This window comes from Pristiophorus japonicus, chromosome 11 (genome assembly GCF_044704955.1).
Source record: "Pristiophorus japonicus isolate sPriJap1 chromosome 11, sPriJap1.hap1, whole genome shotgun sequence".
NCBI classification, from domain to species: Eukaryota; Metazoa; Chordata; class Chondrichthyes; family Pristiophoridae; genus Pristiophorus; species Pristiophorus japonicus.
Window position 1 is genome coordinate 78,572,059 of NC_091987.1, and position 24,998 is coordinate 78,597,056.

At 44.9% G+C, this 24,998-nt stretch overlaps 1 protein-coding gene across 13 annotated transcripts in view; it reads left to right on the forward strand.

Annotated features, from left to right (window-relative positions):
• The window catches only part of LOC139276106 (myelin protein zero-like protein 1), a 125,548-nt gene that overhangs the window by 49,117 nt on the left and 51,433 nt on the right, over nucleotides 1-24,998 (forward strand). For 12 of the 13 annotated variants that reach the window (XR_011595813.1, XM_070893600.1, XM_070893599.1 and 9 more), the window contains one exon: nucleotides 22,313-22,479. Coding sequence is in view for 12 of the 13 variants with exons in the window: in XM_070893600.1 (XP_070749701.1) it covers nucleotides 22,313-22,479 (167 nt within the window). In the remaining variant the exon portion in view is untranslated. The remainder of the gene's footprint in view (nucleotides 1-22,312; nucleotides 22,480-24,998) is intronic. The other variant, XM_070893602.1, reaches the window with a different exon arrangement.

Consider the following 24,998-nt stretch of genomic DNA (forward strand, 5'->3'; position numbering starts at 1 on the left):
CGCCTGCTGCCCTTGTCCTTCTAAATGGTAAGAGGTAATGGGTTTGAGAGATGCTGCCGAAGAAGCTGTAGCCAGTTGCTGCAGTGCATCTTGTACATGGTACACACCGCAACCACGTTGTGTGCCAGTGGTGGAGGGAGTGAATGTTGAAGGTAATGGATGGGGCGACAATCAAGTGGGTTGCTTTGTCCTAGTGGTGTAGAGCTTGTTGAGTGTTGTTGGAGCTGCACTCATCCAGGCAAGTGGAGAGTATAACATCACACTTCAGACTTGTATCTTGCAGATGGTGGAAAGACTTTGGGGAGTCAGGAGGTGAGACACTCTCTGCAGAATATCCAGCCTCTGACCTGCTCTTGTTGCCACAGTATGTAAGATTTCTAAATCTTGGCATTAAATTGACAGCAAGACCGATTCTTTTAAAAATAATTTGGAATAGTTTATTAAACACACACACATGCACATCTATCAGAGAAATAGCCGTCCTCAACTACCCTCCAGATCTACTTCGTTACAACAGATACAATGCTAAAATATAAAAAGGTATACTTCACTTCCCTCTGGCAAAGCACACGGCCTGCTTCTTTGTTTGTAGAGGAAGGTTCCTGTTTTGCCATGTGCTAAGGAGAAGAGAGACCCAGCAATCTTTACTTGGATTATTATACCCCTTGCAGCCATTGTTTTTTTTAAAGAGAGCCTCGGGATTGGGTATTATTTTCAGGGCTGTTCCTGATTGACTTCTCCTCATACATGTGTCTGTCTGGAGGGTCGATGCCATTCCTTGATTAGGTTAATGGCAAACGAGCCAAAGGCAGGCAGAGGAAACGTTACAAGGGCACCCTCAAAGCCTCCCTGATAAAGTGCGACATCCCCACTGACACCTGAGAGTCCTTGGCCATAGACCGCCCTAAGTGGAGGAAGTGCATTCGGGAGGGCGCTGAGCTCCTCGAGTATCGTCGCCGAGAGCATGCAGAAATCAAGCGCAGGCAGCAGAAGGAGCGTGCGGCAAACCAGGCTCTTTGCCCACCCTTTCCCTCAACGAATATCTGTTCCACCTGTGACAGAAACTGTGGTTCTCGTATTGGACTGTACAGCCACCTAAGAACTCATGCTAAGAGTGGAAGTAAGTCTTCCTCGATTCCGAGGGACTGCCGATGATGATGATGATGATGATAATGGCTTTCCAATTAACATCTTTTCTAGTTTGGTGAGTTTCAAAGCCATGCTGACATGAACTTGGGGAAGGCATCCATTTTGTTTCTTTTAACAATGCAGCCGTTCCATATAATCTACACTTAACATTTATTTATATATATATATATATATATATATACACACACACACACACACACACACACACACACACACACACACAATCAATTTTATCATTATTAAGCACTTATTCTTACAGTATCTATGTGCCTAGTTCAATTAACTTTCTGGTCAATGGTGACCCCCAGGATGTTGATGGTGGGGGATTCAGCGATGGTACAGTTGAAAATCAAGGGGAGGTGGTTAACTCTCACTTGTTGGGGATGGTCATTGCCTGGCACTTGTGTGGCGTGAATTTTACTTGCCACTTATCAGCCCAAGCCTGAATGTCGTCCAGATCTTGCATGCGGGCATGGACTGATTCATTTTCTGAGGAGTTGCGAATGGAACTGAGCAGTGCAATCATGAGCGAACATCCCCACTTCTGACCTTATGATGGAGCAAAGGTCGTTGATGAAATAGCTGAATATGGTTGGGCCTAGAACATTGCCCTGAGGAACTCTTGCAGTGATGTCCTAGGGCTGGGCTGATTGACCAACAACAACAACAACCATCGTCCTTTGTGCTAGGTATGACTCCAGCCAGTGGAACTTTCCCCCTGATTCCCATTGACTTCAGTTTTACTAGGGCTCCTTGATGCTACACTGTCAAATGCAGCATTGATATCAAGGGCAGTCACTCTTACCTAACCTCTGGAATTCGGCTCTTTTGTCCATGTTTGGACCAAGGCTGTAAGGAGGTCTGGAGCTGAGTGGTCCTGGTGGAACCCAAACTAAGCATTGATAGCACTGTTGACGTCACTTTCTATCACTTTGATGATTTGAGAGTAAACTGATTGGGGGTGGGGGGAGGGGGCAATTGGCCAGATTGGATTTGTCCTGCTTTTTGTGGGCAGGACATACCTGGGCAGTTTGCTACATTGTCAGGTAGATGCCAGTGTTGTAGCTATACTGGAACAGCTTGTCTCGAGGTGTGCTTCGTTCTGGAGCACGTCTTCAGCACAACAGCTGGGATATTGTTAGGTCCCATAGTCTTTGCTGTATCCAGTGCAATCAGCTATTTCTTGATATCATGTGGAGTGAATCGAATTGGCTGAAGACTGCTTTCTGTGATGATAGGACTTCTGGGGGTGGCTGATAGGGATCATCCAATCAGCACTTCTGGCTGAAGGTGGTTGCAAACGCTTCAGCCTTGTCTTTTGCCTTGTGTACTGGGCTCCGCCATCATTGAAGGTGGGGATATTTGTGGAGCCGCCGCGTCCCGTTAATTGTTTAATTGTCCAGCACCATTTACGAATGGATATGGCAGGATTGCAGAGCTTTGATCTGATCTGTGGGATTGCTTATCTCTGTTTATCATGCTGCTTGCGCTGTTTAGCATGCATGTAGTACTGTGTTGCAGCTTCCCCAGGTTGGCACAGGTGCAGCACCCTGAATCCGGGACCCTCGGGACCGAGGCCATTTGGGATTTTGCGTTTTGCCGGATTTTGAAACGTCTTTCTGATGTCACGATTCCGGAAACACCCGAGCCCAGGTTTGGGTATTTCCAGATTTTGGAACGTCAGAAGGGGGCGGGGGCATTCACCAGGCGGTGAGGTCGCCGGCTGGGGCCGCAATGCTGGGGAAGAGTTCGGGCGGGCCCCATTGCAGAGATGATGTTTGGGCGGGCCAGCGAGGAGGCCTCGAGGTAAGGGCAGTGGTGGTGCAGTCCGGCGGGGCCCGGCCCGAGGTCGGGCGGTGGCGGGACCTCGGTCGGTGGGTCCGGATTCCGGAACTCCGGAATTTGGACGCTCAACCTGTATCTCATTTTTAAGTGTGCCTGGTGTTGCTCCTAGCATGCTTTTCTGCATTTCTCATTGAACCAGGGTTGGTCCCCTGGCTTAATGGTAATGCGGGATATGCTGGGCCATGAGGTTTCAGACAGTGGTGGAATACAATTCTGCTGCTGCTGATGGCCCACAGCACCTCATGGAAGCCCAGTTTTGAGCTGCTAGATCTGTTCCGAATCTATCCCATTTAGCATGGTAGTGCCACTCGACACGATGGAGGGTGTCTTCAGTGAAGACGGGACTTCGTCTACGCAAGGACTTGCGGTTATCACTGCTATCACTGCTGTTATGGACAGATGCATCCCAGCCTGGCAGGTATGTCCTTGAGGGCTCGGTCAGTAGTGGTGGTATCGAGCCACTCTTGGTGATGGACATTGAAATCCCTCCATCCAGAGTACATTCGGTGCCCTTGCTACCCTCAGTTCTTCTTCCAAGTGCTGTTCAACATGGAGGAGTACTGATTCATCAGCTGAAGGTGGTAATCAGCAGGAGGTTTCCTTGCCAATGCTTGACCTGAAGCCATGAGACTTCATGGGGTCCGGAGTCCATGTTGAGGACTCCAGGACCGCTCCCTCCCTCCTGTATACCACTGCTGCCACCTCGGGTGGGTCTGTCCTGCTGATGGGACAGGATATACCCAGGGATGGTGATTAAGGTATCTGGGACATTGGCGGAAAGGTCTGGCTGTTGCTTGATGAGTCTGTGGGACAGCTCTTCAATTTTAGCACAAGTCCCCAGATGCTAGTGAGGAGGACTTAGCAGGATCGATTGGGCTGGGTGTACCGTTGTCATGTCCAAAGCCAGTGCCGAGGTCGCTGTCAGGTGGTCTCTCCGGTTTTATTATTACTGTTTTCTGTAGCGGTTTGTTACAATTGAGTGGCTTGCTAGGCCATTTCAGAGGACAGTCAACCACATTGCTGTGGGTCTGGAGTCAGATACAGGCTGATTTATGTCCCTAAAGGACATTGGTGAACCAGATGGGTTTTCATGACAATCCATTACTGACACTAGCTTTTTATTCCAGATTTATTTAATTAACTGAATTTAAATTCCCCAACTGTCATGGTGGAATTTGAATTTGTGCCTCCGGATTATTAGTCCAGGCCTCTGGACTACTAGTCCTGTAATTTATCCACCATGCTACTGCTCCCATTGGTTGATGTCAGATGGTCTTGTTGGTGTTGGTTGCAAACTTGCTTGCCATGCTCCCCACACCATTGTCCAAGTCATTAATAAAGACTGAAGAGTAGCAGGCCTTGGACAGTTCCCTGGGGGTGCCACAGGTAATATGTCTCAAACATAGAAACATAGAAAATAGGTGCAGGAGCCGGCCATTTGGCCCTTCAATTCTGCACCGCCATTCAATATGATCATGGCTGATCATTCAACCTCAGTACCCCACTCTCTCCTTCTCTCCATACTCCCTGATCCCCTTGGCCGTAAGGGCCACATCTAACTCCCTTGTGAATATGTCCAACGAACTGTACTCAACAACTTTCTGTGGCAGAGAATTCCACAGGTTCACAACTCTCTGGGTGAAAAAGTTTCTCATCTCGATCCTATATGTCTTACCCCTTATCCTTAGACTGCCTCCCCTGGTTCTGGACTTCCCCAACATTGGGAGCTTTCTTCCTGCATCTAACCTGTCCAGTCCCGTCAGAATTTTATATGTTTCTATGAGATCCCCTCTCATTCTTCTAAATTCCAATGAGTATAAGCCTAGCCGATCCAGTCTTTCCTCGTATGTCCGTCCTGCCATCCTGGGAATCAGTCTGGTGAACCTTTGCTGCATTCCCTCAAATAGCAAGCACGTCCTTCCTTAGATTAGGAGACCAAAACTGCACACAATACTCAAGGTGTGGTCCCACCAAGGCCCTGTACAACTGCAGCAATACCCCTCTGCTCCTATACTCAAATCCCCTCGCTATGAAGGCCAACATGCCATTTGCTTTCTTTACTGCCTGCTGTACCTGCATGCCTACCTTCAATGACTGATGTACCATGACACCTAGGTCTCGTTGCACCACCCCTTTTACTAATCTGTCACCATTCAAATAATCTGCCTTCCTGTTTTTGCCACCAAAGTGGGTAACCTCACATTTATCCACATTATACTGCATCTGCCATGCATTTGCCCACTCACCTAACCTGTCCAAGTCCCCCCTGCAACCTCTTGGCATCCTCCTCGCAGCTCGCACTACCACCCAGCTTAGTATCATCTGCGAACTTGGAGATATTACATTCAATTCCTTTTGTCTAAATCATTCATGTATATTGTAAAAAGCTGGGATCCCACCACTGAACCCTCCGGCACCCCACTAGTCACTGCCTGCCATTCTGAAAAGGACCCGTTTATTCCCACTCTTTGCTTCTCTATCCACGTCAATACATTACCCTCAATACCATGTGCCTTAATTTTGAACACCAATCTCTTGTGTAGGACCTTGTCAAAAGCCTTTTGAAAGTCCAAATACACCACATTTACTGGTTCTCCCTTATCCACTTTACTAGTTACATCCTCAAAAAACTCAAAGATTTGTCAAGCATGATTTCCCTTTCATAAATCCATGCTGACTTGGACCGATCCTGTCACTGCTTTCCAAATGCGCTGCTATTACATCTTTAATAATTGACTCCAGCATTTTCCCCACCACCGATGTCAGGCTAACAGGTCTATAATTCCCTGTTTTCTCCCTCCCTTTTTTAAACAGTGGGGTTACATTAGCTACCCTCCAATCCATAGGAACTGATCCAGAGTCCATGGAATGTTGGAAAATGACCACTATTTCTAGGGCCATTTCCTTAAGTACTCTGGGATGCAGACTATCAGGCCCTGGGGATTTATCGGCCTTCAGTCCTTTCAATTTCCCTAACACCATTTCCTGACTAAAAAGGATTTCCCTCAGCTCCCCCTTCTCGCTAGACCCTCGGTCCCCTAGTATTTTCAGGAAGTTATTTGTGTCTTCCTTAGTGAAGACAGAGCCAAAGTATTTGTTCAATTAGTCTGCCATTTTCTTATTCCCCATTATTAATTCACCTGATTCTGACTGCAAGGGACCTACATTAGTCTTCACTAATCGTTTTTTCTTCACATATCTATAGAAGCTTTTGCAGTCAGTTTATATGTTCCCTGCAAGCTTACACTCATGCTCTCTTCTCCCCCTCCTAATTAAACCCTTAGTCCTCCTTCGCTGAATTCTAAATTTCTCCCAGTCCTCAGGTTTGCTGCTTTTTCTGGTCAATTTATATGCCTCTTCCTTGGATTTAACACTTTCCCTAATTTCCCTTGTTAGCCACGGTTGAACCACCTTCCCTTATTTTATTTTTATGCCACACAGGGATGTAAAATTGTTGTAGTGCATCCATGTGATCTTTAAATGTCTGCCATTGCCTATCCACCGTCAACCCTATAAGTATCATTCTCCAGTCTATCCTAGCCAATTCATGTCTCATACCGTCGAAGTTTCCTTTCTTTAAGTTCAGGACCCTAGTCTCTGAATTAACTGTCACTCTCCATCTTAATGAAGAATTCTACCATATTATGGTCACTCTTCCCCAAGGGGCCTCGCACGACCAGATTGCTAATCAATCCTCTCTCGTTACACAAGACAGAGTCTTGGATGGCCTGCTCTCTAGTTGGTTCCTCGACATACTGGTCTAGAAAACCATCTCTTATACACTCCAGGAACAACTCCTCCACAATATTGCAGGAACTCCAAGGTGAACTGCATCCGTTAACTCCTAGGCAGTCCCTCGGAATCGAGGAGGACTTGCTGCCACTCCCAAAGTGAGTTCTTTGATGGCTGAATAGTCCGATACGAGAGCCACAGATCCTGTTACAGGTGGGACAGACATTTGTCGAGGGAAGGGGTCGGTGGGACTGGTTTGCCATGCGCTCCTTCAGCTGCCTGCGCTTGGTCTCCATGCTTTTTGCGTTGAGACTCTAAGAGCTCAACGCCCTCCCAGATGCACTTTCTCCACCTCAGGCGGTCTTTGGCCAGGGTCTCCCAGATGTCAGTGGTGATGTTGCACTTTACCAGGGAGGTTTTGAGTGTCCTTGTAACGTTTCAGCTGTCCTCCTTTGGCTCGTTTATCATGAAGGAGCTCTGCATAAAGCATTTGCTTAGGGAGTCTCTTATCTGGCATGTGAACTATGTGGCCTGCCCAGCAAAGCTGACCGAGTGTGGTCAGTGCTTCAATACTGGGGATGTTAGCCTGGTCGAGGACACTGATGTAGGTGCGCCTGTCCTCCCAGGGGATTTGCAGGATCTTGTGGAGACATTGTTGGTGATATATCTCCAACGACTTGAGGTGCCTTCTATACATTGTCCATGCCTCAGATCCATACAGGAGGGCGGGTATTACTACAGCTCTGTAGACCATGAGCTTGGTGGTAGATTTGAGGGCCTGGTCTTCAAACTCTTTTTTTTCCTCAGACGGCCGAAGGCTACACTGGCGCATTGGAGGCGATGTTGAATCTCCGCATCAATGTCTGCCTTTGTTGATCAGAGGCTCCCGAGATATGGGAAATGATCCACTCTGTCCCGGACCGCGCCGTCGATCTTGATGATTGGAGGGCAGTGCTGTGCGGTGGTGACAGGCTGGTGGAGGATCTTTGTCTTACGGATGTTAAGCGTAAGGCTCATGCTTTCATATGCCTCAGTGAATACATTGACTATATCCTGGAGTTCAACCTCTGAATGTGCGCAGACGCAGGCGTCGTCCGCATAATGCAGCTCAACGACAGAGGTTGAGGTGATCTTGGACCTGGCCTGGAGGTGGCGTAGGTTAAACAGCTTCCCACCTGTTCTGTAATTTAGTTCACTCTGCCTTTGACTCGAGTGTTCTCGACTCCATCCTGCAGCATGCTACCCGCCACCATCTTAGTGAAACTCCAACGTTGCATGAGGTAGGCAAAGCCATAAAACAGCTCAAGAATAACAAGGCTACGGGTGGAATCCCTGCTGAGGCGCTAAAGTATGGCGGAGAGGTGTTATTGGCGCGGATACATGACCTCATCTCTCTCATTTGGAGGGAGGAGTGCATGCCAGGAGAGCTTAGAGATGCAGTGATTGTGACCATTTTTTTAAAAAGGGGACAAGTCCGATTAACTACAGAGGAATCTCCCTGCTATCAGCCACTGGGGAAAGTTGTCGCTTGAGTTCTCCTCAATCATCATCTCCCTGTGGCCGAGGAGCTCCTCCCGGAATCACAATGTGGATTTCGTTCCCTACGGGGCATAACAGACATGATATTTGCAGTGCGACAGTTGCAGGAAAAATGCAGGGAGCAGCGCCAGCCCTAATACATGGCCTTTTTTGATCTTACAAAGGCCTTTGACACTGTCAACCGTGAGGGTCAATGGAGCGTCCTCCTCCGTTTCGGATGCCCCCAAAAGTTTGTCAACATCCTTCGCCTGCTTCACGATGAAATGCAGGCCGTGATCCTTACCAACGAATCCATTACGAACCCAATCCACGTCCAGACCGGGGTCAAACAGGGCTGCGTCATCGCTCCAACCCTCTTCTCAATCTTCCTCGCTGCCATACTCCATCTCACAATCAACAAGCTCCCTGCTGGAGTGAAACTAAACTACATCCATTAACTGCAATGTTTTGATTGTGTGTTTGGAGCCAATTCCTAATCCAACTTAACACTTTTACTGATACCACAAGATTTCATCTTGTGAACTATCCTAGTATGAGGTACCGTATTAAATGCTGTCTGAAAGTCCAGGTAAACAATGTCTACGGATTTCCCTAATCAACTACCCTAGTAACTTCCTCAATTTGTTGAGCCTAACCTATTTTTTCAGAAAACCTGTTGTCAGTTTCTAATGGCCCCTTCCCTTTCCCTGTGATCACAAAGGACATTTCACCCTCAACGATTTACAGTATTTATTAGCGACTTAGATGATGGCATAGAAAATCATATCCAAATTTGTCGGACGCAAATAGGTGGCATTGTCGGCAGTGTAAATGAAAGCATAAAATTACAAAGGAATGTTGATAAATTAAGTGATTGATTGGGCAAAACTGTGGCAAATGGATTTCAATGTAAGCAAATGTGAGGTAATCCTCTTTGGACCTAAAAAGGATAGACCAAGGTACTTTCTAAATGGTGAAAAGCTAGAAACAGTGAAGGGTCAGAGACTTGGGTGTCCAAGTACATAGATTGTTAAAATGTCTGCAAAGAGATATAGGCCCCAAGTTTCGACATGATTTGCTCCTGATTTTTAGGAGCAACTGGTGTAGAACGGAGTATCTTAGAAATCGGAATTCTCGCCATTTAGTTTGCTCCAGTTCTAGTCAGTTAGAACAGTTTCACTTTGGAACAGAATTTTTTTTTTCCAAAGGGCGTGTCCGGCCACTTACGCCTGTTTTCAAAGTTTCGTCAGTGAAAACTTACTCCAAACTAACTTGGAATGGAGTAAGTGAAGATTTTTGTACGCTCGAAAAAACCTTGTCTACACTTGAGAAAATCAGGCGTAGGTTACAAATTAGGCGTAGGGAACGAGGTGGGGGGGGGGAAGGGAAGTCATTAAATTCTACAATCAATCCTTAGTTATACTTATACAAATATTATACAAATAAATCCAACCTGAATAAAAATTTATAAGAAAAGATTAAATAAACCATGTTCCTACCTGTGTGAAATAGCATCAGCCTTCGAGCTGCTGTGCTTCAGGCAGGCCTTTCATGTTGGAGACTGGCAGGGGTGTGGCGTCAGTGTCTCGATGGCAGCGGCAGCAAGCTTCGAGCTGAGCTGCGGTGCTTGAGGCAGGCCTTCATTCTCTTCGTGGCTGGCCGTGAAGAAGCAACACCGGACGGACCAGAGGCCATTCGGCCATGAGATAGCAGCAGCGTCAGTGGCTGGCCGGCAGCCGAAGAATCAACGCAGGACACACGCAGCTCATTAAGGTTCTTGAGGCCATTCGGCCACGCTTTAGGGGCGACGTCAGTGGCTGGCCGGCAGCCAAAGAATCAGCAGCGGACGGACGTGAGGCCATTCGGCCATGAGATAGCAGCGGCGTCAGTGGCTGGCCGGCAGCCGAAGAATCAACGCAGGACACACGCAGCTCATTAAGGTTCTTGAGGCCATTCGGCCACGCTTTAGGGGCGACGTCAGTGGCTGGCCGGCAGCCAAAGAATCAGCAGTGGACGGACGTGAGGCCATTCGGCCATAGGATATCAGTGGCTGGCCGGCAGCCAAAGAATCAGCAGTGGACGGACGTGAGGCCATTCGGCCATAGGATATCAGTGGCTGGCCGGCAGCCGAAGAATCAACACCTGACACACGCAGCTCTTTATGGTGCTTGAGGCCATTCGGCCACGCTTTAGGGGCGGCGTCAGTGGCTCGACGGCAGCCGAAGATACAGCAGCAGCCTTCGAGCTGTGAGGGGGACTGAGGCCATTTGGACAGGGAGAGGCAGCCACATCGACAGTTTTATATTTAAATTTGCAGAATGGGTGCTGCATTGTCAACACCACGTACTTAATTTGCATGCACCAATGCAGCACCAGTTCTGCAAGTTTAGCAGTGAAAAGCTGAACTCACTGATTTCAGCAGGCAATTTATTCAGCAGTGCTGCTAAAAGCACTCCCTCACACACAGAAATAGCAAAAAAATTTAATTACAAGCCTTTGCAGGGGTCCAAGAACCAAATCTTCACTTTTTCTGCAGTCCTTTTAAAAATGGCCGAGTGCCAATGTTTGTGTGAGACTGCGCGTGCCGCACTACGAAGGCTAATTTAAATTGTACCCGCCCCCTGCTACTTAAAAAATCGGCGCGAGTGTTCGGCTCCGCCCCCTGCTGCGAAGAGCGCGCCGCGCCAAGCAGACATCGAGCTCCTATGGGAGGTTTTTTTTTTTAAGCGCAGTTTTCGGCGCGAAAAACAGGCGCCCAGCTCGGAGGTGCGTCGTTTTCGCCGCGGGACGAAACTTGGGGCCATAGGCTAAGTAAGTGGGTAAAGATTTGGCAAATGGAGTATAATGTGGGAAAATGTGAGGTTATCCACTTTGGTAGGAAAAATAAAAAAGCAAATTATTATTTAAATAGGGAGAGATTACAAAATAGTGGGGGGCAGGGTTCAGGTGAGCAGAAATTTAAAAAGTCAAAGACTAAGAAGACAATAGAGCAGGGTAACACTGCAGGAAATGAAAACCAGAGTGTGACTTGAAGGGACAGAATGTATAAGCATAAAAGATGGATTAATTAACTGTGCAAATAGATGTTAACAAATATGATGTGATTGGGATTACGGAGACGTGGCTCCAGGATGATCAGGGCTGGGAACTCAACATCCAGGGGTATTCAACATTCAGGAAGGATAGAATAAAAGGAAAAGGAGGTGGGGTAGCATTGCTGGTTAAGGAGGAAATTAAGGCAATAGTTCGGAAGGACATTAGCTTGGATGATGTGGAATCTATATGGGTAGAGCTGCAGAACACCAAAGGGCAAAAAAAGTTAGTGGGAGTTGTGTACAGACCTCCAAACAGTAGTAGTGATGTTGGGGAGGGCATCAAACATGAAATTAGGGGTGCGTGCAATAAAGGTGCAGCAGTTATAATGGGTGACTTTAATATGCACATAGATTGGGCTAACCAAACTGGAAGCAAATACGGTGGAGGAGGATTTCCTGGAGTGCATAAGGGATGGTTTTTTAGACCAATATGTCGAGGAACCAACGAGGGGGTGGCCATCTTAGACTGGGTGTTGTGTAATGAGAGAGGATTAATTAGCAATCTCGTTGTGCGAAGCCCCTTGGGGAAGAGTGACCATAATATGGTGGAATTCTGCATTAGGATGGAGAATGAAACAGTTAATTCAGAGACCATGGTCCAGAACTTAAAGAAGGCTAACTTTGAAGATATGAGACGTGAATTGGCTAGGATAGATTGGCGAATGATACTGAAGGGGTTGACATTGGGCAATGGCAGACATTTAGAGACCGCATGGATGAACTACAACAATTGTACATTCCTGTCTGGCGTAAAAATAAAAAAGGGAAGGTGGCTCAACCATGGCTATCAAGGGAAATCAGGGACAGTATTAAAGCCAAGGAAGTGGCATACAAATTGGCCAGAAATCGCAGCGAACCCGGGGACTGGGAGAAATTTAGAACTCAGCAGAGGAGGACAAAGGGTTTGATTAGGGCAGGGAAAATAGAGTACGAGAAGAAGCTTGCAGGGAACATTAAGACGGATTGCAAAAGTTTCTATAGATATGTAAAGAGAAAAAGGTTGGTAAAGACAAACGTAGGTCCCCTGCAGTCAGAATCAGGGGAAGTCATAACGGGGAACAAAGAAATGGCGGACCAATTGAACAAGTACTTTGGTTCGGTATTCACTAAGGAGGACACAAACAACCTTCCGGATATAAAAGGGGTCGGAGGGTCTAGTAAGGAGGACGAACTGAGGGAAATCCTTATTAGTCGGGAAATTGTGTTGGGGAAATTGATGGGATTGAAGCCCAATAAATCCCCAGGGTCTGATGGACTGCATCCCAGAGTACTTAAGGAGGTGGCCTTGGAAATAGTGGATGCATTGACAGTCATTTTCCAACATTCCATTGACTCGGGATCAGTTCCTATCGAGTGGAGGGTTGCCAATGTAACCCCACTTTTTAAAAAAGGAGGGAGAGAGATAACAGGGAATTATAGACCGGTCAGTCTGACATCGGTAGTGGGTAAAATGATGGAATCAATTATTAAGGATGTCATAGCAGTGCATTTGGAAAAAGGTGATATGATAGGTCCAAGTCAGCATGGATTTGTGAAAGGGAAATCATGCTTGACAAATCTTCTGGAATTTTTTGAGGATGTTTCCAGTAGAGTGGATAAGGGAGAACCAGTTGATGTGGTATATTTGGACTTTCAGAAGGCTTTCGACAAGGTCCCACACAAGAGATTAATGTGCAAAGTTAAAGCACATGGGATTGGGGGTAATGTGCTGACATGGATTGAGAACTGGTTGTCAGACAGGAAGCAAAGAGTAGGAGTAAATGGGTACTTTTCAGAATGGCAGGCAGTGACTAGTGGGGTACCGCAAGGTTCTGTGCCGGGGCCCCAGCTGTTTACACTGTACATTAATGATTTAGACGAGGGGATTAAATGTAGTATCTCCAAATTTGCGGATGACACTAAGTTGGGTGGCAGTGTGAGCTGCGAGGAGGATGCTATGAGGCTGCAGAGCGATTTGGATAGGTTAGGTGAGTGGGCAAATGCATGGCAGATGAAGTATAATGTGGATAAATGTGAGGTTATCCACTTTGGTGGTAAAAACAGAGAGACAGACTATTATCTGAATGGTGACAGATTAGGAAAAGGGGAGGTGCAAAGAGACCTGGGTGTCATGGTACATCAGTCATTGAAGGTTGGCATGCAGGTACAGCAGGCGGTTAAGAAAGCAAATGGCATGTTGGCCTTCATAGCAAGGGGATTTGAGTACAGGGGCAAGGAGGTGTTGCTACAGTTGTACAGGGCCTTGGTGAGGCCACACCTGGAGTATTGTGTACAGTTTTGGTCTCCTAACTTGAGGAAGGACATTCTTGCTATTGAGGGAGTGCAGCGAAGATTCACCAGACTGATTCCCGGGATGGCGGGACTGACCCATCAAGAAAGACTGGATCAACTGGGCTTGTATTCACTGGAGTTCAGAAAAATGAGAGGGGACCTCATAGAAACGTTTAAGATTCTGACGGGGTTAGACAGGTTAGATGCAGGAAGAATGTTCCCAATGTTGGGGAAGTCCAGAACCAGGGGACACAGTCTAAGGATAAGGGGTAAGCCATTTAGGACCGAGATGAGGAGGCATTTCTTCACCCAGAGAGTGGTGAACCTGCGGAATTCTCTACCACAGAAAGTTGTTGAAGCCAATTCACTAAATGTATTCAAAAATCAGTTAGATGAAGTCCTTACTACTAGGGGGATCAAGGGGTATGGTGAGAAAGCAGGAATGGGGTACTGAAGTTGCATGTTCAGCCATGAACTCATTGAATGGCGGTGCAGGCTAGAAGGGCTGAATGGCCTACTCCTGCACCTATTTTCTATGTTTCTAAACTATCAGAAAGTGGGGTCAAAGCAGGAAAAAATGGTTTAAAATTTTTTTTTAAAGCTCTTTATTTGAATGCATTCACACCAAAATAGATGAGTTGATGGCACAAATGGTTATGATCTGATAGCCATTACAGAGACGTGGTTGCAAGGTGACCCAGGCTGGGTACTAAATATTCAGGGGTATTTGACAATTCGGAAGGACAGACAGAAAGGAAAAGGAGGTGAGGTAGCTTTGTTAATAAAGGATGAGATCAGTGCATTAGTGAGAAATAATATTGGCTCAGCAGATCAAGATGTTGAATCTGTTTGGGTGGAGATGAGGAATAATAAGGGGAAAAAGTCGCTGGTGGCTGCAGTCTGTAGGCCCCCTAACAGTAGCTGCACTGTTAGATGGAGTATAAATCAAGAAATAATGGAGACTTGAAAAAAAGGAACAGCAATAATCATGGGACGATTTTAATCTTATTGGACAATGCAAATTGGCCAGGGTAGCCGAGAGGAAGAGTTCAGTGTATCCGGGGCAGTTTCCTTGAACAGTACGTTGCGGAACCAACCAGGGAGCAGGCTATCTTAGATCTGGAACTGTGTAATGAAACAGGATTAATAAACTATCTCCTAGTAAAGAATCCTCTAGGAATGAGTGACCATAGCATGGTTGAATTTCAAATTTAGTTGAGGGTGAGAAAGTTGGATCTCAAACCAATGTACTAAGCTTAAATAAAGGAGACTACAAAGGTATGAAGGCAGACTTGGCTAAAGTGGATTGGGAAAATAGACACAAGTATTGGGATGGTTGATGAGTAGTGGCAAACATTTAAGGAGATATTTCATAACTCAACAGAAATATATTCCAATGAAAAGGAAAGACTAAGAGAAGGAATAACCATCCATGGCTAACTCAAGAAATAAGGGATGGTGTCAAATTGAAAACAAGGGCCTACAAAGTGGCCAAGACTAGTGGGAGGCCAGAGGATTGGGAAACTTTTAAAAGCCGGCGAAGAGCGAATTTAAAAAAAAGTAAGAGGGAAGATAGATTATGATAGTAAACTAGCACGAAATATAAAAACAAATAATAAATTCTACTTTGTGGTTCTGCTTTTTAATTTGGCCCCTAGCTGCTCATAATCCCTCAGCAGAACCTCTTTCTTTGTCCTACGTATATCATTGGCACCTACATGGACCACGACAACTGGATCTTTCCCCTCCCACTTCACATGTTCCTCTCCAATCCCGAGGAGATGTCCTTAATCCTGGCAGGCAACACAGTCTTTGGGCTTCACGCTCTCGGCTGCAGAGTACAGTATCTACCCTTTAACTATACTGACCCGACCACTACATTTCTTTTTACTCCCCCAACTTGAATGGCCCTCTACCACGGTGCTGTGGTCAGTTTGCTCATCCTCCCTGCAGTCCCTGCTCTCAACCACATGTGGAGTAAGAACTTCGTACCTGTTGGACAAGTGCAAGGAGCTGAGGCTCCTCCAATGCTACCTTCTGGATCCCCATAAATTCCTCACTCATAGTCACACCCTCCTGTCCCTGACCACGGACCAAATTTGAATTATTTAACCTAAGGGATATGACTGCTTCCTGGAACGCATAATCCAAGTAACTCTCCCCCTCCCTGATGTATTGCAGTGTCTGAAACTCGGACTCCAGCTCATCAACTCTGAGCCGATGTTCCTTGAGCAGCCAAGACTTGCTGCAGATGTGGTCGCCGTGGATCACACTGTTGTCCACCAGCTCCCACATGCTACAGCTGCAACACATCGCCCGCCCTGCCATCTCTTGTATTTTATTGAACTAATTAGGTTTTCAAGTTTTGAAATGTAAATTATCTATGTTTATTTTTTAAATCTATTATCACTGCTCTTAATTTAAACCAATGCCCAAGTTTAGAAAAAAAGAGCAATACTCACCAGCAATCACCTGGTTTACCAGAATGATACCTGGACTTCAAGGGTTAAGTTATGAGGAGCGATTACACAAATTAGGGTTGTATTCTCTAGAATTTAGAAGGTTAAGGGGGTGATCTGATTGAAGTTTTCAAATATTAAGGGGATCAGATAGAGTCGATAGAGAGAAACTACTTCCGCTGGTTGGGCCTTCTAGGACTAGGGGGGATAGTCTAAAAAATTAGAGCCAGATCTTTCAGGAGTGAAATTAGGAAACACTTCTATACCCAAAGGGTTACGCAAACAGCAATTGATGCCAGATGAATTAATTTTAAATTGGAGATTGGTAGCATTTTGTTAACGAAAGTATTGAAGGATATGGGCCAAAGGTGGTATATGGAGTTGGCTCGCAGATCATCCATGATCTCACTGAATGGCGGAACCGGCTCAAGGGCATGAATGGTCTACTTCTGTTCCTATGTTCCCATATCCCTATATCCTCTTTAGCATCTTTCAAATAATGAGTGTCAGGCTGATATGCCTATAATTCCTTGGCTCTGATTTGTCAGAATATTTTGAAAATAGGAACTACATGAGCAAGCGTCTATTCTAGGGGAACTATCCCTGACTCTATTGAAGATATGGGTAAAGGGCTCATCGAGCACCTGTCCCATTTCTTTAATCAGTCTTGGATGGATATTATCTGGACCTGGAGTCTTATCAATTTTGAGTGTTCCTAATCTATCCAAGATGACATTACAGGTTGAGCATCTTGTGTTCTGAAATTGGGAATGTTCCAGAATCGGGACACTGGGCTGATCCGTGGTGGGGTTGCCCGGAATCCAGAAAATGTTCCGGAATCCGGACACTTATTTAAAAACCGAATTAACCACGGAAAAAGAATTTTAAAATAAAAACTTTAACTTATCTTTTATGCAGGTCTTCAGTGCAGGTTTTTCCTTGCCTAGCCCCCCCCCCCCCCCCCCCCCCCAACACCTACCTCGGCCCCCACCTACCTCGGTCCCTGCTCCGCGCCGACCTGCTCCGTGCCGACACTGACACCCCGCCCCCCACCTATCTTGGTCCCTGCTCTGCCGCTGGCCCTACCTCCCTCCCTATCTCAGCCCAGGCATTTCTGGATTCGGGATGTTGGAAAGACGTTCGAAATCCGGAACAGCCTTGGTCCCAAGGTTTCCAGATTTCGGATACTTTATCTGTACTATCTATTTTAATAATGCTATTCAATACTGAGCACCCCTGATCTGGAACATAAGCATCATCGACACGAGTATAGACATGGACTGATTCAAAATTGTAATTTAGTAGCTCTACCACAACCTGCTAATCAGTTTGAATTTGCCCTACAGTATCCTTTAGTGGCCCTATATAGTCCTTTTATGGTGTTTTGACTTCTGACATAGCTTTAAAAAGAAAGCTTTTGCTATTACTGCCACAATTACACACTATCTTCTTTTCAGTGATCTCTTGGCTAATATGCAATTAAGGGAGACAAAAACAGGCATGTGATACTTTTCTCTGTTCTTGAGAGTTAAATGCTCACAATGGAGAATGGCATCTGTTTCAATCAAATTTGCCTATGCATCCCGTGTCAACCTTAATGATTTTGTTTTGCAGTCTGCCCTTTTAACCATTGGGATATGCATGGCTTCATTCTGTTTGAGAATGGCTTTAAATCGTACCCATTTGTCCAGATCGAGAATGTATTTATCCCTAGTTGCTCTAAGGAAACTATCATTAATGGTGTCTCGAGAGGGAAGGAAAAATCCAAGGACCCAAGAAATATTAGAGAAGGATCAGGAGGGGAGAGATAGGAAGAAGTAGCTTTGTTTTTTTCCCCTAAAATAAATTGGCAAACTGCACAACTGGTTTTGTGTGTCACTACATCCTAGTGAGAATGGCAAGACATGGTAATAAAAGTGACTTTTAAATGCTCCTTTATTTATGTGGTACAATAACTACATTTATTTGTGGTAGCCAAATCTTCTATTTTTAAAGCAATTTTGTAGCCAGGTGATACATTAAATAAAAGGAAATGCATGCATCATTGAGCCAATGGGGGGAGCTACTTTAATTCTGGAATGAGCTCCACTTACTATTTGTAATTTGCTCTGAGAAAAGCGGACTAACTCAGGAAATTTGGCAACTCCTGAGCCCAGAGGTTGCTGTAACTGAGGTGCACTCAAACTTTATTGAACTGCACCCCACCAAAAAATTCTCATACCTGTTGCATATCACTCATCATAGGCAATCCCTCGAAGCGAGGATGACTTGCTTCCATGACAAAAAGGGATGAGTTCACAGATGTTTCAATGAAGGACCTAATATTCCAGATCCCGAACTACATCTTGAAGGGTGGAAGATGCCTGTGCGTGGATTGTTTTAACGTGTGGTGGCTGTTGCACACCAGCCACCACACTGGCTTGACAGAGCTAGGTCTTGGTCCAGTGGCAAGGATTACCCAAGATGACTGGAGACCTGCTCTGCTGCATGGACCTAGTGCGCACTCTTCAGTGTGGGCTGGCCCCTGCTGCCACTGGGCCCTTGCCTCTCGTGCACCCCGGTCATGTCCCTCGAGAAACTCTTGTCGCTCCTTCGCCCCTCCTGCTGTGTTTACCCACACTGCAATCAGCAACCTGGCTTTGCAGCCATCGCCCTCCTGCAGCAGCACAGGTTGCTCCCTGCAGTGGTATACTGCTGCACACTTCTCCCTCCAATGACCCTGGCATATCACCAGCAATGATGCAATAAACATGTCATTCATGCAGCTTCTCGAGATAAGGATGCTAGTAAATCTTTACAGTAAAAGTTCAAGTATGAGCTGAGAAAGGGAACTCTTTCTTAACCCCCTCCATGTATAGACATGTTTGTGCATTCTAATTTGCTTCAAGTACTGCTGAGTATTCTTTAGTAATGCTGAACGAGTGCTATAATGTGACTTATTGAAATGCAGTAGAGAAATTTTGCATTGGAATATTTTTGATTGCCTGTTTTCATGCATGCATCTTGCCCATATGTACATCTTTTTCTATCAATCTTCAGATTATTCTCTATCTGAGGAAATATCCCATTGAAGTGAAGATGTATGAAAACCTTTTAATTTACGCAGAATGCAAGCTGCCTCAGCTCATCTGATGTTGAAACCCTCGTCCATTACTTTGTTATCTCTCGACTTCACTATTCCAATACACTCCTGTCCAGCCTCCCACATTCTACCCTCCATTAGTTTGAGGTTTTCCAAAACTCTTGTGCTCGTGTCCTAGCTTGCACCAAATCCTGTTCACCCATCACCCCTGTGCTCACTGACCTATATTGGTTCCCGGTTAAGCAATGCTTCGATTTTAAAATTTCCCTAGTTTTCAAATCCCTCCATGGTCTCGCCGCTCCCTATCTCTGTAATCTCCCTCAGCCATATAAGCTTACCGAGATATCAGCACTCTTTCAATTCTGGGCCGATGAACATCCCTGATTTTAATTGCGCCACCATTGGTGACCGTGCCTTCAGCTGCCTAGATCCTAAGCTCTGGAATGCCCTCCATGAACCCCTCCACCTCGCTATCTCTCTTTGCTCCTTTATGACCCTCCTTAAAACCTACCTCTTTGACCAAGCTTTTGGTAATTTGTCCTAATTTCTCCAGATGTGGGCCAATGTCAAATTTTGTTTTATAACACTCCTCTGAAGCGCTTTGGGACATTTTACTATGTTAAAGGCACTTTACGGATACTTGTGGTGGTGGTATTTGAAGAGGTGTGCTGTGGGTATTGCTGTGCTGGATGCACCAACATTTTGATTAAATAGGACTGAGAGTTGGCACAGTAGGAGAGTGTAGCTGGTGATTGCTATTTTTAAATTGATTGGAAGTTGATCAAATCCCATGGCAAATGTGATTTTTTTTTTTCCCTTTTCAGCCTTTGCCATATCCCACAGTTTGACAACCACTACAATAATAATCTTCAATTGCTCCCTAAGCACACTAGATATACAATGATAGAGAAGGGAATTGAAACAAATCCAGATAAGGTAAAGCACAGTGAGAAAAGGTACTCAACAGGAAAGCTTAATACAATTGCTTGTTTTATATTTGTGCCTCATCCTGTGATTATTAAAGAAGCAGTAGCAGGACATTTGGAAAAGCAAAATTGGGTCAGGCAGCAGAGTCAGCATGGATTTATGAAGGGGTAGTCATGTTTGACAAATTTTCTGGAGTTCTTTGAGGGTGGATAAAGGGGAACCAGTGGATGTGGTGTATTTGGACTTCCAGAAGGCATTTGACAAGGTGCCACATAAAAGGTTACTGCACAAGATAAAAGTTCACAAGGATGGGGATAATATATTAGCATGGATAGAGGATCGGCTAACTAACAGAAAATAGAGAGTCGGGATAAATGGTTCATTCTTGGGTTGGCAATCAGTAACTAGTGGGGTGCCACGGAGATCAGTGCTGGGACCCCAACTATCTACAATCTATATTACCATCATCATAGGCAGTCCCTTGAAATCGAGGAAGACTTGATTACAATCTATATTAACGACTTGGAAGAAGGGACTGAGTGTAACGTAGCCAAGTTTGCTGACAAAGATGAGAGGAAAAGCAATGTGTGAGGAGGACACAAAAAAATCTGCAAAAAGACATGGGCTTAGTGAGTGGGCAAAAATTTGGCAGATTGAGTATAATGTTGGAAAGTGTGAGGTCATGCACTTTGGCAGAAAAAAATCAAAGAGCAAGTTATTATTTAAATAGACAAAGATTGCAAAGTGCCTCAGTACAGCGGGACCTGGGAGTACTTGTGCATGAAACACAAAAGGATAGTATGCAGGTACAGTAAATGGACGGCCTTTATTGCAAAGGGAATGGAGTATAAAAGCAGGGAAATCTTGCTACAGCTATATAAGGTATTGGTGAGGCCACACCTGGAATACTGCGTGCAATTTTGTTTTCCATATTTACGAAAGGATATACTTGCTTTGGAGGCAGTTCAGAGAAGGTTCACTAGGTTGATTCTGGGGATGAGGGGTTTGACTTATGAGGAAAGGTTGAGTAGGTTGGACCTATACTCATTGGATTTCAAAAGAATGAGAGGTGATCTTATCGAAATGTATAAGATTATGAGGGGGCTTGACCAGGTGGATGCAAAGGATGTTTCCACTGATGGGGAAGACTAGAGTTAGAGGGCATGATCTTAGAATAAGGGGCTGCCCATTTAAAACAGATATGAGGAGAAATTTCTTCTGAGGGTTGTAAATCTGTGGAATTCGCTGCCGCAGAGAGCTGTGAATGCTGGACATTGAATAAATTTAAGACAGAAATCGAGAGTTTCTTAAACGATATGGGGATATGGGGTTATGGGGAGCGGGCGGGGAAGTGGAGCTGAGTCCATGATCAGATCAGCCATGATCTTATTGAATGGCGGAGCAGGCTCGAGGGGCCGTATAGCCGTTCTTATTTATTATGTTATGTAATTCTAGTCAGTCTGTCTGTAAGTGTAACTGAGCACAAAGTGTACGCCAGCACTGCTTCTCAAGTGTGAATATTGATTCATTGTGTGTTAAACTCTGTGATTGCCATTTCCAGCCATGTCTCTTATTTAAACCAGAAAAAGGAAACTATAGTGTGACGGTGTGCATTAAATATTTTGAATACTGCCAACTTAAAACTGTAATGCAACTGTAGATTTGTGGGAGGAAGTAGGAGGACTGATTGCAATTCGAGCCTAAATGTCTGAATGGGATATATATTCTAAATGTAATAAAGGCATTTCAGGTACACCTACCTCAGGATTAGCACTGTGTAACAAGGGCCTCACTCTGCTCTTGTGAAGTTGCAGTTCACTGACATCATTCATGGTATCACTTTAGTGCAACTTCATAATGATCCACATCGACCATTCTACACACAATGCCTCTTCTCATAATGTTTAACCATTTTGAAAAAAAGTTTGGGAATGAGGATAAATGATAGGTCTTTGTTTTATTTTTGTAGCAGTCTAGGATGGTGTGTGTGTATAGTTCATTTTAAGAAATGGAAACACTAGCTAAGTGCCAATTAGCCATTCTCTTATTCATGGATGTCAGGGTGGGGATTTTTAAAGTATACGGTAATGATTAAAATAGTACGTGAAAATATAAGAGCTAAGTATTTTGCTGCTGAGAATTTACTCTAGTTTTGGAGTATCTTTCAAAAGCTTTGTAGTTTTTGTTTAGTCTCATTCTATAGATTTGATGTATTTTGTCCATTTTTCTTTCAGCAGTCAGTACTGTGTCTGGCATTGAAATTTATACTAAATCAAAAATGATCGTTGAAAATGGGACAGATGTCAGATTGTCGTGTACATTCAAATCTAAAGAAATTATCCGCGATTCAATATTAATAGACTGGACTTTCAAGCCAGAAACTGATGGGACAAATCTGAAGGTGAGTATTTGAGCCTGTTATTACAATGGGTTCGGACTGTTAACATTTTAACTTACTCCTTCTCTACTCAATTCCATTATTTTTGTATTTTTTAAAACTTGGTGATTTCATAGGGAAATATTGGTACTTGAAAAAGTATACATTACTTGAAGGGATATCTTGATACACTCAGATCTAGTCTGAATTCTAATGTTTAAAATTATTGGGACTAAATTCCAATGTTACTGTTATTTAGGTGGGCTAGATCAAATTTGCAAAAAAAAGTCACAAGTGGCCCATAGTCAAAAACTTGCCAAGCTGGAAACAATGTATTGTTGGATTATCAGGCTGATTTGCTGAATCACCAACATTTGGCTACTTCACTGGGTATCAAGGGGTGTGACCAGCATATTGGTATGGTTTTGCAGTTGTTTGTGCATCACTAACTCTGCATCGTTATGGTGAATATTAAAATTAGAGCTAGGCCAGGAAGCACTTCACACAAAGAGAAATGGAAATCTGGAGCACTCCCAAAAAGCTGTTAGGGCTCGATCAATTGAAAATTTCAAAACTGAGATTGCTAGATTTTTGTTGTACAAGTATATTGGGGGTTAAAGAACCAAGACAGGTAGATGGAGTTTAAGATCCAGATCAATCATGATCTAATTGAATGATGGAACAGGCTTGAGGGACTGACTGACCTACTCTTGCTCCTGTATAATAGTTGTTTGAAGTTTTCCCTTGAGTGGCAGCCCCTTTATGAAGCCTATTTGGTCAGTGAGGACAGACCAGGTTTAATTGCAACCAGGATCTTGTGCTCCATGTTGAATAGGGATAGAATGAACAGAGCATGGGACGTACCCTTTTTTTAAATGCATTACTGTGATTGAAAATGTCTAAACGCTGTTTGGGAGGACATTCATGCCAATGCTGTGAAAGAGTTTCAACAGGAGAGGTTTGGGTTGAGCATCTGGGCTTTGTAGATTTCAGTTGAGCAGCCTTCAGGCCCATGATAGAAACAGAAAAACATAGAAAATAGGTGCAGGAGTAGGCCATTCGACCCTTGAGCCTGCACCACCATTCAATACGATCATGGCTGATCATTCCCTCAGTACCCCTTTCCTGCTTTCTCTCAATACCCCTTGAGCCCCTTACCCGTAAGGGCCATATCTAACTCCTTCTTGAATATATCCAATGAACTGGCATCAACACCTCTGCAGCTGGGAATTCCACAGATTAACAACTCTCTGAGCGAAGAAGTTTCTCCTCATCTCAGTCCTAAATGGCCGACCCCTTATCCTAAGACTGTGTCCCATGATTTTGGACTTAGCTAACATCAGGGACATTCTACCTGCATCTAACTTGTCCCGTCCCGTCAGAATCTGATATGTTTCTATGAGATCCCCTTCTAAACTCCAATGTATGAAGGCCCAGTTGATCCAGTCTCTCCTCATATGTCAATCCAGCCATCCTGGGAATCAGTCTGGTGAACCTTCGCTGCACTCCCTCAATAGCAAGAAAGTCCTTGCTCAGATTAGAAGACCAAAACTGAACGCAATATTCCAGTGAGGCCTTACCAAGGCCCTGTGCAACTGCAGTGAGACCTCCCTGCTCCTATACTCAAATCCCCGAGCTATGAAGGCCAACATACCATTTGCCGCCTTCACCACCCGAGATACCTGTATGCCAACTTTGTGACTGATAAACCATGACACCCAGGTCCCGTTGCACCTCCCCTTTTCCTAATCTGCCGCCATTCAGATAATAATTCTGTCTTCGCGTTTTTGCCCACAAAGTGGATAACCTCACATTTATCCACATTATACTGCATTTGCTATGCATTTGCCCACTCACCTAACCTGTCCAAGTCACCCTGCAGCCTCTTAGCGTCCCCTTCACAGCTCACACCGCCACCCAGTTTAGTATCATCTGCAAACTTGGAGATATTACACTCAATTCCTTCATCTAAATCATTGATGCATATTGTAAATAGTTGGGGTCCCAGCACTGAGCCCTGTGGCACTCCACTAGTCACTGCCTGCCATTCTGAAAAGGACCCGTTTATCCCGACTCTCTGCTTGCTGTCGACCAACCAGTTCTCTATCCACGTCAGTACATTACCCCCAATACCATGTGCTTTGATTTTGCACACCAATCTCTTGTGTGGGACCTTGTCAAAAGCCTTTTGAAAGTCCAAACACACCGCATCCACTGGTTCTCCCATGTCCACTCTACTCGTTACATCCTCAAAAAATTCCAGAAGATTTGTCAAGCATGATTTCCCCTTCATAAATCCATGTTGACTTGGACAGATCCTGTCACTGCTTTCCAAATGCGCTGCTATTTCATCCTTAATAATTGATTCCAACATTTTCCCCACTACTGATGTCAGGCTAATCGGTCTATAATTACCCGCTTTCTCGCTCCCCTTTTTAAAAAGTGGTCCGTTAGCTACCCTCCAGTCCATAGGAACTGGCCCAGAGTTGATAGACTGTTGGAAAATGATCACCAATGCATCCACTATTTCTTGGGCCACTTCC